Source organism: Drosophila takahashii, chromosome 3L (assembly GCF_030179915.1).
Source record: "Drosophila takahashii strain IR98-3 E-12201 chromosome 3L, DtakHiC1v2, whole genome shotgun sequence".
Taxonomy (NCBI): Eukaryota; Metazoa; Arthropoda; class Insecta; order Diptera; family Drosophilidae; genus Drosophila; species Drosophila takahashii.
The window spans coordinates 6,416,020-6,429,864 of record NC_091680.1 but is presented as its reverse complement, the minus strand read 5'-3'; the positions used below and the strand labels follow the sequence as shown (position 1 = coordinate 6,429,864).

Below are 13,845 nucleotides of genomic sequence, written 5' to 3'. Positions count from 1 at the left end.
TTAAAAATTTACCATTATTTTAATTTTTAAGATACAAATAAATGCTATTTTTCATAAAATACTTTTGGACACCTTTAATTCTATTTTAAAACCTATTAAGATATATTTTCCTGGTTCATAAAATAACTAATTTAAAATTATTATAAAAATTTAACTTTTTTTCTGGTTATATATTTGTTTAATGAAATAAATCGAATTTCCCAAAGTGTATGAAAAACAGCAGGAGAGGCAAGCTAAACGCTTACTTTCTCTCTCACTTCGTTGGCCGTTTTTGGCCATTTTGTGTCTGCTACGTTGGCTCGGATTAAATGTATGACCGAGGAGCAGTTCAAAACCATGATTACACTTCAATCTATTTTCTCCTCCGGTCGACTGTCTCCATTTTGTTTTATGTCTCCGTGTGTGTGAGAGGTTGTGTTGTATTTGGACGTGTATGTGTGAGTGTCTGTTCGCCTGAAGAACAACACAAAAAACAGGGATTCAGCCGAGAAAAATGCGTTTCAAAGACATATAAAATGTTCGGGGGGATATTGGATATAAACCATTGAATTTAATCAAAAAGGATTTAGGTTAGGATGTGATGTGCGTGGGCCGCCTTCTGCAGCCACAACGGGGTTACATCGGCTTCGGCTTGACCTTGCGACTTGAAAAATCGCGCACTCTGCCACGTGCCACCCCCTTTGGCCCACCCACCCACACTTAAAGCCACCCAAGCCCCCGCGATTCCAGGCGAAAGTGGTCATAAAACTAGTGGAGTAGTAAAAGTAAGTTGTGTAGATGCCAGGACATCATGTCCTGATAGCGAAAAGGTTGCTCAATCGCTGCCCGAAATAGTTCGTGTTATTATTATTCAAATTGGGGAAAGCGGGCTTAAGCATTTGAGTGCCCGAACAATTTGGAGTAACTACCCAAAGGTCTGAGGTAAAAACATTTTATGCTGCTGTTTTCTCTGGGGATTTTAAAAACAATAGCTTGGATACCTGAAAGTATGCTTTAAAATATTTTATAGAGATTGTCTTATGTATTTATTTTTTGGTATAGATTTAAATTCTTAAATATTTGTAGACCAAACCAACTTCATAAATGTGATAGGGGGTTATTAAAATAAATTTAAATAAATTGAACAAAAAATTAATAAACGTTTTATTGGATTATATTAAATTGTAAGTACCTTAAATGCTTAAAGAAATTTAAAAACTGCTGCAGTAATTACAAAGATTAAAGTTATACTTTAAAACTGGGAAAATTATGGGTACTTGTGCAGATTTTAGAAACACATTATACAGTCATTACAAAAGATTTAACCCCATAGTTTTACACAATTAAGCCGTTGTTTTAAAAGCTCTAGAGATTTTAGAAACACACCGAGAAAACTTGTTTCACCTTGACTTCTGCCTCCAATTCGTAGTGAGCTCTCGGGCTTAAAGTGGAAAGCCGCCGCCAGACGGATGACCCATGTGGCCCCCTCATCCCATTTCTCTTTCCCTTTCCGGGGGCGCAGACGCCATTTTAAATGCTGCACAGAACGAAAAAATAGCGCTTAGAGCACTTTGCTGGCAAATGCATAATTAAGTTATTAGGACAACAACGAAAACACTGCAAGCTAACGGAATTATCTAAGCATAGGCCAGGGGAAAGCGGATGCGGCTGCCTGCAGGGGATGGTTGATGCAGGGGGTTGGATTGGTAACACCCAAGGAGCAGGGGTGGCAGGACCAACCAGGGGCAAGGTTAGCAGCCCTGGCATCCTGTCTGGCCAACCACCAGCAGGCACACGGCGGATCAGGACGGAGGACGAAGCGGAATCTGGAGAGCGGTGCGTGCTACAAATTCGTTAACCGTTTGCCAGCCCACCGCCCAACCCCAAAGTTAAAAAACGCAGCCGGCGACTTCATCGAGATGCACTTGAAAAAGTTATCCGAAATCTTTGGACATAATTATGAAAATTAATCTTAATATTAGATTTCTTGCATATTAGTATAGTTTTTACCATTGTATTTTCTATTTACTTACTAGCTAGTTAAAAAAAAAAAAAAAAAAACCAATAAATATTTTAGTATGTAAAAAAAAAGTTTTAAATATTTAGAGTTTTAAAATCGTTCGTTAAGGTAACCGAAATAAAATAAAAAGCAACAAAATATATGAATTCAATTTTTTTTTAATTTGATAAAAGAGATACTTTAATATTTAAATATTTCTTAGCATATATAAAAAGGCATTAAATATTTGAAGATCTAAAATCGCTTGTAAAGGTGCCCAAAAGTATGCAATAAAATATATCATGATGAAATTCGAAGCAAAATGATATAAGATTTTAAACTCTTTTAAGCACAAGTTGTTCACCTTTTTTCCATAATAATGATCTCTTACCTTTTTTCACACCATCTCCGTTATCCTTTTTCCCTCAGTATGGCTGGCAAAAGTTGAGGAGTTATATTTCCTATGGGCGGTAACCGGGACCGCCCCTTTATGCACACACACAGTCGTCGCAGAACAGGCGGCGATTGCTCAGACGTTATAATTTGTAATCATGCTGAGTGCAGCGGCGGCGGCCCAAAAACACAGGAGGGGTTGCTCGATGCTCGCTGCTCGACCAGGACGACCAGGACCAGGAGATGGAGGACCAGGACGAGGAGGATGTGGATGTGGATGGGGATGGGCATCCAGCAAGTGGTTGTTGACTGCCGGATGCTTAGCAAGGTCTTAGCTGTTATTACGCTCATGTGTCACTTTTGCAGGACCAAATGCGTGTGTCTGCATCCTCTCGCTATCCTTTTCCATCTCTGTGTTAGTGTGTGTGTGTGTGTTTGCTCATATTTTATTCAGCATCTGGTGGTTATCCAAACTGCTGCCCTCTCGCTCTCACATTCGCTGGCCATTCTGGGTTTTTTTGACGTCTGCAGACATTTTGCCAAGTTAATCTCCGGTTTGTTTTCCTGATAATGGGTTTGTCAACGGTACTTTGTGATGCCCTCTCTTTCTGTCTGACTGTCTGTCTGTCAGTGTGCGAGTGTGTGAGAGTATATCTATATTAATATTTGCATAAATGCAGTTGTAGTCGTGAGTGAGCTTTTCTCCCTTTTTTTTGACTGTCTGCCAGATGAACTCTTTGGCGTTGGTCCTTGTTTTTTGGGTACGTATTTACCCTGTCAAGCGGTGAAACAAGTGAGAGTGATACAAAAAATTGTTATGGAAATAATAGAGGCTACAAATACCCTGGTACTACATTATAAAATATGATATATTACCATAAACTTTATGAAATGATTATTAGAAAGTAGAGCTTGATAAATATCGGCATTATCGATATTTTTGATATCTTTCAAACATCGACATTTATCGAAAACATCCATAATTTTCTAACGTAGTATTAAAAATTTTGATTTTACTTTTTATTATTAATTATTATTATTATCGATCGATAATATCGTAAATATCGATATTTTAAAGCTCTATTAGATACACCTAAATAGATATTACCAATATACCCCTCATCACTCCACATACCCTTTACACACCCATCATATCAGGTCCATAAAATGGTGTTGCGTTGCAGCCACGCCCACAAATTTTATCTGGTACCCGCCCCCAAATTAATCAAGCGGCTGTTGCAATTTTCTCACAATCCCAACGAGGGAAGTGGGTGCGTGTGACGTGTGGGCGACTCCTCATGCGGTTCAATCTGCTGCAATCTGCTTCATCGGGATCAGCAGTAGCATTGGACACCGCACCACCACCTGCTGCTGGTGACAGGGACCAGAACCGTATCCGCATCCTGGCAGTCCTGGCCGAAACACCTGGGCCACCCGGGAGTTGAATCCTTCACAGGTGTCCTGTCCTTGCCGAAAAATGCACCGCTCACCTTGTTGTTGGCTGATTTTGACAAGCTCAATTAGGGCAGCCAGGCACTCTAAACGGATTGAAATCCGGATTGCAATTGGGGGGTTGGCCCCCATTCGAACCACTGTTTTCGGCAATAATGGGGCAAAGAAAGAAAAAAGGAAACCGTTTAAATTAATTGCAGTTTTAAGCAGATTGAAACTTGTTAAACAGCGAGCCAACGAGCTTACAATCCGCAGCTGGCGGAGAAGTTTTTACCACCCGCTCTGCACGCACATTGCACCGCCCACACCACACACACACTGCACTTAAGATGATAATCATGTTTACGTGGCGCAAGTTAAATTGCTAACGTAATGGACTAACAGCAGGTGAGGACGACCCCACGCTAGAAGGATTCAAGGAGCAGGAGCTGGATCTGGTAGCTCAAAGAACACTGTACAAAAAAACTCAAGAGTTTTTAAAAATATTAATTAATAAGTTAAAGAAATGTTTTACATAGGTGTTTAAAAGTATGCAACAATTTAATTTAAATCGAAAAAATTAACGTTCTATATTTCACTGATTACGTTTGGACACCTTTATAGGAAATTTTAGAAATGAACCAACTTTTCTTGCTATTTTTAAATATTTAAGAGTTTTAAAAAATATTATTTAAAGTATAATATTCAAAAATGGTTTTTAAATTATTTATAAAGATGTTTAAAAGTACGCAACGTTTTATTTTAAATCAATAAGATGACTTCCTTTACTTCACTGCCTACTTTTAGACACCATAATAAGTGATTTTAAATTTTAGACCATTTTTTTAGATATTTGATCCATTTTTCTCCCAGTGAGCCAGCCGTTCATGCACCTCATGCGTGCGCTGCTGTCAGCGGCACATTTTGGCTGCTTTCAAGTGGCCAACAACCTGGATGGCTCAGAAAAAGACCATTTGCTTGGACGTGCCACCGGTTGGAGCAGGGGGCTTCGCCGGATTGAATTCCGAATTGGAAGCTGCAAGGAAAGGATGGTGCATCTCGCAGCGCAGCGCTCCTGTGTGTGGTGTGCGCTTCATTGGACAACTGAATATGCAAATTGAATTGAGCGTATTATCGACAAGAAGAAGGAGGCGGTGGCAACAAGGAGGGCGTGGCCCTGCAGGTAAGAGGTGAGCAGCAGCCCCTGCTTGGCCATCAACATAATCGCTCAAGCCAAGGGCTTTGGACGGGATTGCTATGGCAATGGCGATGGCGATGGCTATGACGATGGCGATGGCTATGGCGTTGGCGAGATGGGATCGGTGCCCAGTGGGCCAAGATGGTGGCAAATGGTGCACAAAATTAAAATTTTAATGGCTAGCAGCTGATGCTTGTTTGGCTTTCAGCGGAATGGGTTGAGGGAGTGGAAAACTAGGATGGGCATGTGGATTGGGTTTGGGATGAGGATAAGGCTGAGCGCTGAGTCAAAGAAAAGCACGATTAAAGCCAAGTCAACGAGCAGCTCTAAAATCATTGCGGCTTCCATATGAATACGGAAAATTGCTGAATACTTCTGGGCTGCAGGGGAAAGGCGGTAAATGTTGCATACTTTCTCCTACAATTTGTTGCACAAGTGTCTTGGAATTAGTATTGCCCGATTTCAGGAGGCCACAGAAACCTTAAAGACCCTTGTATGTCTTTAATACCTCTCCTGATTTTTATTAGGTTTAACATACCTATTAGTTATAAGTTATTAGTTTTAACATACCTAATTAAGAAATTTGATAACGTAGAAAACATAGTAGGAATATATTAAGTTAAAAAATCAAAAATAGATCGCAGCTGCTTTATATTCCAGAATTTGAACCACTTGGTTATTAAATATTTAGAAAAATGTAAAATAGCTACAAAAATATATCAAGTCTGTTTTTAAGCCGGGAATAACCTTGTGAAAATCATATCCAATTGGTATTGTAAAAAAATGAATAAGGGAAAGTAAAAATGTAATAATATTGTGAAAAATGTATTAAAAAGTGTTGTATATTTTTTGTCGTCCCCTGAATATTGCAGTGATAAAGAGCTCTCCCCGTCGACTAATGTTCTCATTTGGTTCTTTGTTCTCTGCGATACACACACCCAAACTCACACACTCAAGTGCCCGGTTGATTGACGCACGTAAACAATTTTTTCATTGAAAGAAGAGGCCTCAGTCGACGGCGAGTGCTGTTCGCGAGCGGAATTCCAGCTGCCGCGTAAAAATATATAGAACAAACACAAAAGCCGCAACGAGAAAATGAATATATAAAAAAAATAGAAACCAAATTAGCGCTATGTAAAAGTCCGAAAACGAACCGAAAATTGGAGGGGACAAGTGTCGCCGTCGCCGTCGGTCGGGGCAATAAAATAAAATAAAATATTCAGAGCATCACAGATGCCGCTGCGATGACGGAGCCAATTAGTGCGGCGGTGCAGCGGAGGAGGCAGCTGCTCCACAGCGTTGAAAGTTTGCGCGGTCGTGTTCGCCAAGTGCTAAAATGTGTTATTAATCTGCATATTGAGTTTTTGGTAATTGAACGGGCAAGGACCTCCGTAAAACTCCCACTCCCCTTGTTTTACCACAAATCGTTTTTACCATACAAGCCGTAATCCACTTGGCCACAGAGTGACACTTGTTTGCATTTGTTGTTGGTCAAAAGTGCTGAACTCACATCGACAGGCGGCTATATCTGCTATATATATGTTATATCTTCTATATATGTGCAACTCCCTGCTTATCTGGACGTTGTGCCACTTTTGTTATCTCTCCATCACTTTCAAATTCTTACACAGGTACACAGCCGAAAATTTCCAGGAACCATTTCAAGTTTTCCATGATATTTGGGTGCTCCTGAGTAAAAGTCCCATACAAAATTATTTTCCATCACCTACAGCTTCCGCGGTGTACCTAAGAATACAAAAAACCGATGTTTTCCGACATTTTGAATTACGTGGCCAATATAAGTGGACTTACCTTTATTATTTTCGGCAGGACCTACTCTCAATACATCACGGCACTACTAAAAAATAGTCTCAATCGTGAAGCATTGCCCATGTCTTTGGAATTCGACGCCAAAGTTGAAACTCCCAAAATTTTCAAAATTTGTGAGATGAAAAAACAATTCTGAGAATTAAATTTTGAATGGAACTAATTTTAAATATTCATTGAATCGATTGTTTATTGTATTCTTTAATTTCGGTTTTTAAGCGTTTTCATGAGGACATTTTATTGGATTTATTAAACAAATAAAACCGCTTTTTTGATTTTATTATCTACTCCTATTTGCTGTCAAATTTCAAATAAGTCAAGGCAACCTATAGAATGCGAGTAAATATGTATCTTTTTATATATAATATAAATTTACATTTATATTAAATAAAAAGGTCTTCCGAACATAATATTTTTAAGACAGCTTAGTAGTAGCCAGCGATAATCCTTACATATTTAAGTTCAGTCAAAAAGAAAAAATGGCCCCAAAAGACTCGTGTAAGTCATCTCCAAACAATTTTTGCTATGTTTGCGGATTATTTATTTCAATTAAAAGAAGAAGACCAATTAACCAAACAATATGCAGGAATTACAAGATTGTATTCAACATGGAAATACAAAATCAAGATAAAACGTGGGTACCCAAGTCATGCTGTGACAAATGCAGACTTGATATGGAAGCAGCACGCAAAAATATTAGGCAGATGCCATTTTCAAGACCTTCAATATGGATAGAACCAAAAGACCACATCACAGACTGCTTCTTTTGCTTGACCAACATTAACGGTTTCAATGAAAGTTCGAAAGACTCCATTATTTATCATGGATTTATCATTCACTTGCCTCATCCTGTTTCTGTATTTCTATATTAGATCGAAAATAAAATAAGATATATTAGTAAACTAAAAAAATAATTAAATGTTCTTACTATTGACATAAAAATAAGAGGTTTTGCATTTCCTTTTTTTTCTGAGCCCTGAACTTGAAGATTCCCTTAATAATCCCCAGCAGTAATCAGCCAACATTGATGGACTCCACTTTCCTTGGTACCTCTTCTCTATGGTTGCGATTTTATATATTATATATAAAAAGATACATATTTACTCGCATTCTATAGGTTGCCTTGACTTATTTGAAATTTGACAGCAAATAGGAGTAGATAATAAAATAAAAAAAGCGGTTTTATTTGTTTAATAAATCCAATAAAATGTCCTCATGAAAACGCTTAAAAACCGAAATTAAAGAATACAATAAACAATCGATTCAATGAATATTTAAAATTAGTTCCATTCAAAATTTAATTCTCAGAAATGTTTTTTCATCTTACAAATTTTGAAAATTTTGGGAGTTTCAACTTTGGCGTCGAATTCCAAAGACATGGGCAATGCTTCACAATTGAGACTATTTTTTAGTAGTGCCGTGATGTATTGAGAGTAGGTCCTGCCGAAAATAATAAAGGTAAGTCCACTTATATTGGCCACGTAATTCAAAATGTCGGAAAACATCGGTTTTTTGTATTCTTAGGTATACCGCGGAAGCTGTAGGTGATGGAAAATAATTTTGTATGGGACTTTTACTCAGGAGCACCCAAATATCATGGAAAACTTGAAATGGTTCGTGGAAATTTCACAAAGTTTAATTTTGTGTTCCTGTGTTATCAGTGCTTTCACAAACTCTTTCTGTAAAGGTTGGATTTTCTCTCTAAAAATAGTCAACAATAAATATTGAGCTGCATTATTGGACCGTACAAGATTTTCAAGTTATACTTTCTTCTCACGATTTATTCAAAAAAGTTAGAGATTACAATTCTGTGAGTCAGCGATAATAAAGCTAAAGATATTAACAAATTAATTAGATTTAATTTGGTGTAACCTTAGTTCATTTTTAATATTACGTACATTACTAAGGTGTTTTTGAAGAGATTTGTTTTTAGAACAAACTATTTATTTAATACAGTATTTTGTTCAACCTGTCGAATACGAAATATTAATAGTTGTCACTCCATTACAAGACTCTGATTATTGTTTATTAATACATTTTCCTAAGCTAAATATTTATAAAATTTTTTGTTAAAATTGTTCAATTTTATATAAAAAATTAATGCAAAAATGCGCTGTAGTATTTTTATTAAAATATAATTTGAATAATTTTTTTTTGTCAATCAAATTGTTAACAGACTATATCCATTAACCCCTTTGGGCCTTCGCCCATTGTTATCGTGGCGATATTCCATTCCCATTCCACCTGTTATCACCTGTTGTTTAACAGTTCCACCGGCAACTCTGTTAACAGCTGCGACAGCGATTTGGAACATGTTAATGCAATTATAGCCAGTTATTGGGAACGAAATGTTAGAATGTTGCGCTGGTCAAGGGGTTGGTGGTAAAGGGGCGGGAAGAGGGGGGTGTTGGAGGTTGGGAGGTTGTTGGGGGTTGCAGTGATTACTGACACCGCTAATTAGACAATGTCGGTTCGGCCATAGGCGAACGAACGGTTTTGCGATGTATAACACCGTCGTGGGTAAGAAAATAGTGACCAATGAAGAACTACTATTTCCGGATAATATTTACAGTGGATACAAAAAACAAATAAGCTAAGTAACTATACGGATATACCTTCGTAAACGTCGATTTGAATTATTTTACAATAATATATCTTTCTAAATATATCTTAAAAAAAGAAGTTTAAATAAATTAATTAAATTTTACTGTCAAAATAAAAAGGAAATATTGTAAATATTTTATTGACATAACAATTTTTTATTTAAATCAGTTTTGAAAATTAATATTTAAAAACTTAAAATTAATTTCTACGAAGACTATATTTCTGCTCAGGGGTGTATACCCCTACCCCTTTGAAACATGCACCCAACATGAGCTTAGTTGGCCGGGTTCCCGAGGCTTTGCTAATTGGGCGCTAATAGAGACGCTAGTGACGAGGCTTGTGAAAAGATATAGAGCTGAAATCCGAGCCGACATCGGGGAATGAATGGCGTGAATAGGGGGAGATGAAGGTAAGATGGGTAACTCTGGGTAGCTGCAGTGGGAAAGTAAGGCTAGGCTATCAATGACCGTAACGCCGTCACTGTCATTGTGTCATTGGATACCGCAATGCAAATCGAGCAAAATAAGCGATTTTCCACAGCTAATCCAATTTCCACCCACCTCTCCTCACTCACAGGTGCTCGAATCCGATGTGGCCGCTCTGCTGGATGAGGTGAGGGAATTCAACGACGACCACGAAGAGATGCGCCGTCTGGACAGGATGATCGAGGCACTGAGGGAATACAGCGGACCCACGATATGCCACGAGTGGCCCTATCCCCTCATCTTCAAAGGCACAATCGACGAGGCACACGTCGCACAAATACTCAATGATCTGGAGGAGGAGGAAAAGGAGCTGGTGAAGGTGTCCAGCGGTGCAAACTGCATCCAGCTGAAATCAGAATCCGATGTGGTCACAGCTCAAAGGCGGTCCAAAATCCTGTGGTTCTCGAGGAGGAGGAGCAGCAGAAAGCGAGCTGAGCGATTAAAGGAACTTCAGCCTTCTGTTTAAACGACTTCCTGAGAAAATAACTAGTCCGAAATAAATGTGAACAAAACAAATTATACTTATAGACTAGTTTTTATAGCCCAAAACTGTAATCTGCCACTCAAAAAATATATTTAAAACTTTTATGAAGCCAAAGGTTATCACTACGCTAAAGTGGATTTAAATGGAAAATTAATATTTACATTTCAAATATTCAGAACTTTCTACCACATAAACTGACTTTAAAATCCAAACAACAAAATATTCCCTTTAGTTTAGGAATAATGTGTAAGGAAAGAAAAATGTTTAAGTCCGCTTTATAGATATAAATAATTTTATAATAATGAAAAAAATAAACAAATTTATGTTAAGAAAAAACCAACATGTGCTAAAGACTGCGTTAAGGTTTGCATTAACCATACATTGAATTTTTAATATTTGTGGATATCCCTGTAAATATAAAATCCGCCTTGCCTTATCTAAAAATGTTTTACAACATTGTCAAACTAATATCGGAAAATATTTATGTGTGTTAAACGTGTAATAACTAAATAAATAATAGCAAATTGCTATACAAAATTTCACTGTTAGACTTATCAAATAAAAAAATAATTTTATTGTGAACAATTAACCGTTTCTTAATCATTTTACTCATGTATCTAAGAACCCATTAAAACCAATTGTATTGGATACATTTTCATTTCTGGTTGTTTCATTTACTGCGGTTAACTGACGCCTGTATATCGATATTAGCCCCCACCGCAGGCATCTTGCATTCATGATATTTGCGGTGGCGGCGGTAGGCATTGATTTTGACAGAAAGCACAGCGGGCCAGCGGAAATTCCAACTGGATGTGACATTCAAGGGGGGATTCCCCTTCCCAGAAAATTACATTTTGCACTGGTCAGCCGCAACAAGTTACCGCACCTAATTAAAACGATTTCACACGCAGCTCCATCTTAAAGGTTCGAAAGCAAAAGTGTAAACAACAAGTGCTTTTATTTGATGTTTGTGCACTCTTCGCTGGCGCGTTGCTTTATTAATTATAAATAAAACCAAAAAAGACAGCAGCCCCAGAAACAATAATAAAACGCGTTTCACTTCCCTTTGGACAAATGTGTGTGCGTATGTGGGTAAATTATTCATAACGGTATTATCAGCTTTTCTGCGCTCTGCAGGCTGATTAAATTGCTCGACCATCGCTGGAAAAAGTCCAAGGATGCGAGGTGGGTGGATGGGTGGTGAAGGTTCGGGGTGGCATGAAAGTGGCGGACAGTCGGCAAGCTTATCATGAGACCCTGGGATCCACAGTGGCGGTAAGAATTATAGAGTAAATCTCGAGTCTAAAATCATAAAATTTGCAAAATAAATGTCATTAAAACTTACAACCAAAAAAAGCTTTTTTTAATTTTTTTAAAATTAAAATAATTTACAATTATGTTTTTTATATATTCTCCAAAAGTATGCAGCAATATATTTCTAATCCAAAAGTTATAAGAATTCAAACAGAAAGACGACTATTCCTTATTCACTGCATAATTTTAAATACCTATTTTGGCATAATATAATTCAGACTGATTTGTATTATTTTAAGGAAATAAAAAATCTTGAATAATTACATTTAAAGCTAAATCTAGGAATTCAGAATTTTAAATTATATATTCTCATATTCTCGTAATTAATGTTAATATTATGTCTGCGATTGTACCTAATAAGCGAGGTGTCCGTTTCCGTTTCTGTGTGGGTGTCCGTAAGCTGGCATTCTTTGTCTCTGTGTTGTGCGCGCAATTTATCAACTCGACCGGCTATCTGTCCCGCCCGTGTCCTGTCCCTGTCCCTTTCCCTCCCTGTCGCTGTCCCTGTTCCTCCTCCGTCTGACCCATTCAGCTTGTGGTCAGGGACAATTGCAGCAGAGCGCTGTAATTATTAAAAAGTAAATAACAACAGCCACCGCACAGCGACAGCAGCAACAATCGCGATAATGAGCACAAGTGCAACAATGCACTCAAAAGAATGTGCAGTCTAAAATAATTGCCAGTAAATGCATTTTTAATTGTTTGGAAATTAAAGCTGAATGAAGTTATTAAAGTAATAATTTTAAATTAAATAGAGCTGTATGTATAATTAACTATTTAGTAATGCGCAGTATAAAAAAAATCTTTAAACAAAAATAATAGTTAAAACAAAATAAATTGTATGGCATAAATTAAAGATAATTATTCGAAAATATATCTTTAAGAAATACTTTTTTAACAAATCTAGTTAAATAAGTACATTTTAAAGCAAAACGAATTATAAACTAAGTAATCTTCCTAGTTTTACATCACCTTCTTATCAAACTATTTATTTTAATAGTGACTAAATTAAATAAGAATTTTTCGAAAAATAGAATTCTGAAATACACTTGTAAATTATTAAATTATTATTAAAACTTAGTTGTTTCTTTCAGTGCTGACCAGTGAAAACAAGAGTGAAAATGTTGCAGAAGACTGACGCAGAGACAAAGGGAAGGCCAAAGGTTGAACTCTATGCTATCGAGCACTGCGTTTCGTTTCGTCCCGTCCGATTCCCACTGCACTCTTTATCTAGAACAGCGGCGGGACAGTGAGCGTCGTGGACATTTTCCCTTTTCCATTTTCGCGCACGCGAAAGCCTGCAAAATTAATGGCCAACAAGGATGTCAATGGCACACGCCCAAAGAGGACCAAAAGCTGAAGCAGCCACCGCCGCAGCGTCGGTAAATAGCGCTCGGACCAACAGTCAGCGCAGCGGGACGAACGGGACAGGACAGAACAGGACATCAATGTAAACAAAGCCCCCAGTGCAACAGAAATCGCAGCATGCAACAGCTTTGATAAAACCTACAAAGGGCTGAAATCGGTAGTCGGCGAATGTTGAATTGCATTTCCACAGCGATCGGCATTAACAAGCTGTTAAACGCAGCTGGAATAATGAAGTGGTTAAATACATTTTCACTCTTAAATACCATTAAGTAGAATACGTTGAAAGTCTGTAGATCTTTGATTTGGATTTAAATCATGTTGGTCTACTTGTCGTATGAGTAATTTGTTTGGTATAGTTTGCAAATTTTTTGCAACATGGCGTATGACTAAATTGTCTAAGTTATTTAATTTTTCGTCCAGAATTTTAGTTTATTCTTTTGAAATAAAATTTTTAAATAAATATAATTATATGTTGGTAATAACAATTTCGTAAATTTAAACAAAATATACCTACATTTAACAAATTTTAAAAGTGCCTTTTGTATGTATATAAAAAAGTTTGACATTTTAAAAATACATCTAAGTTGAATTGAAAAATATTAAAATACACATGTTTTTTTGAGAAGTGAAAAGTTTAAGTTCCTGCACTTTGAAAGGATTTCCTTCGCTTTTCGCTATAAAGTTCGCCTCCACTTGTTGCCGCCTGCGGAAAAAGTTCAATGCCCGTCGACGAGACTAATAACTGGAATCAACTGTGATGGCA

The 13,845-nt window shown here is 37.3% G+C and overlaps 1 protein-coding gene and 1 long non-coding RNA gene across 2 annotated transcripts; both read left to right on the top strand.

The window, feature by feature from the left end:
- The first annotated feature begins 6,023 nt into the window (after nucleotides 1-6,023).
- LOC108068872 (uncharacterized) lies at nucleotides 6,024-11,058 on the top strand. The gene is made up of 2 exons (XM_017158699.3): nucleotides 6,024-6,367; nucleotides 10,008-11,058. The coding sequence occupies exons 1-2, from the start codon at nucleotides 6,245-6,247 to the stop codon at nucleotides 10,380-10,382; spliced, it is 498 nt and encodes a 165-aa protein (XP_017014188.2). The 5' UTR covers nucleotides 6,024-6,244; the 3' UTR covers nucleotides 10,383-11,058.
- Nucleotides 11,059-11,418: 360 nt separating this feature from the next.
- On the top strand, nucleotides 11,419-13,391 carry LOC138913177 (uncharacterized). Its single transcript, XR_011418828.1, has 3 exons — nucleotides 11,419-11,476; nucleotides 11,538-11,675; nucleotides 12,809-13,391. It is a non-coding gene; the product is annotated as an uncharacterized lncRNA (long non-coding RNA).
- The last annotated feature ends 454 nt before the right edge of the window (nucleotides 13,392-13,845 follow it).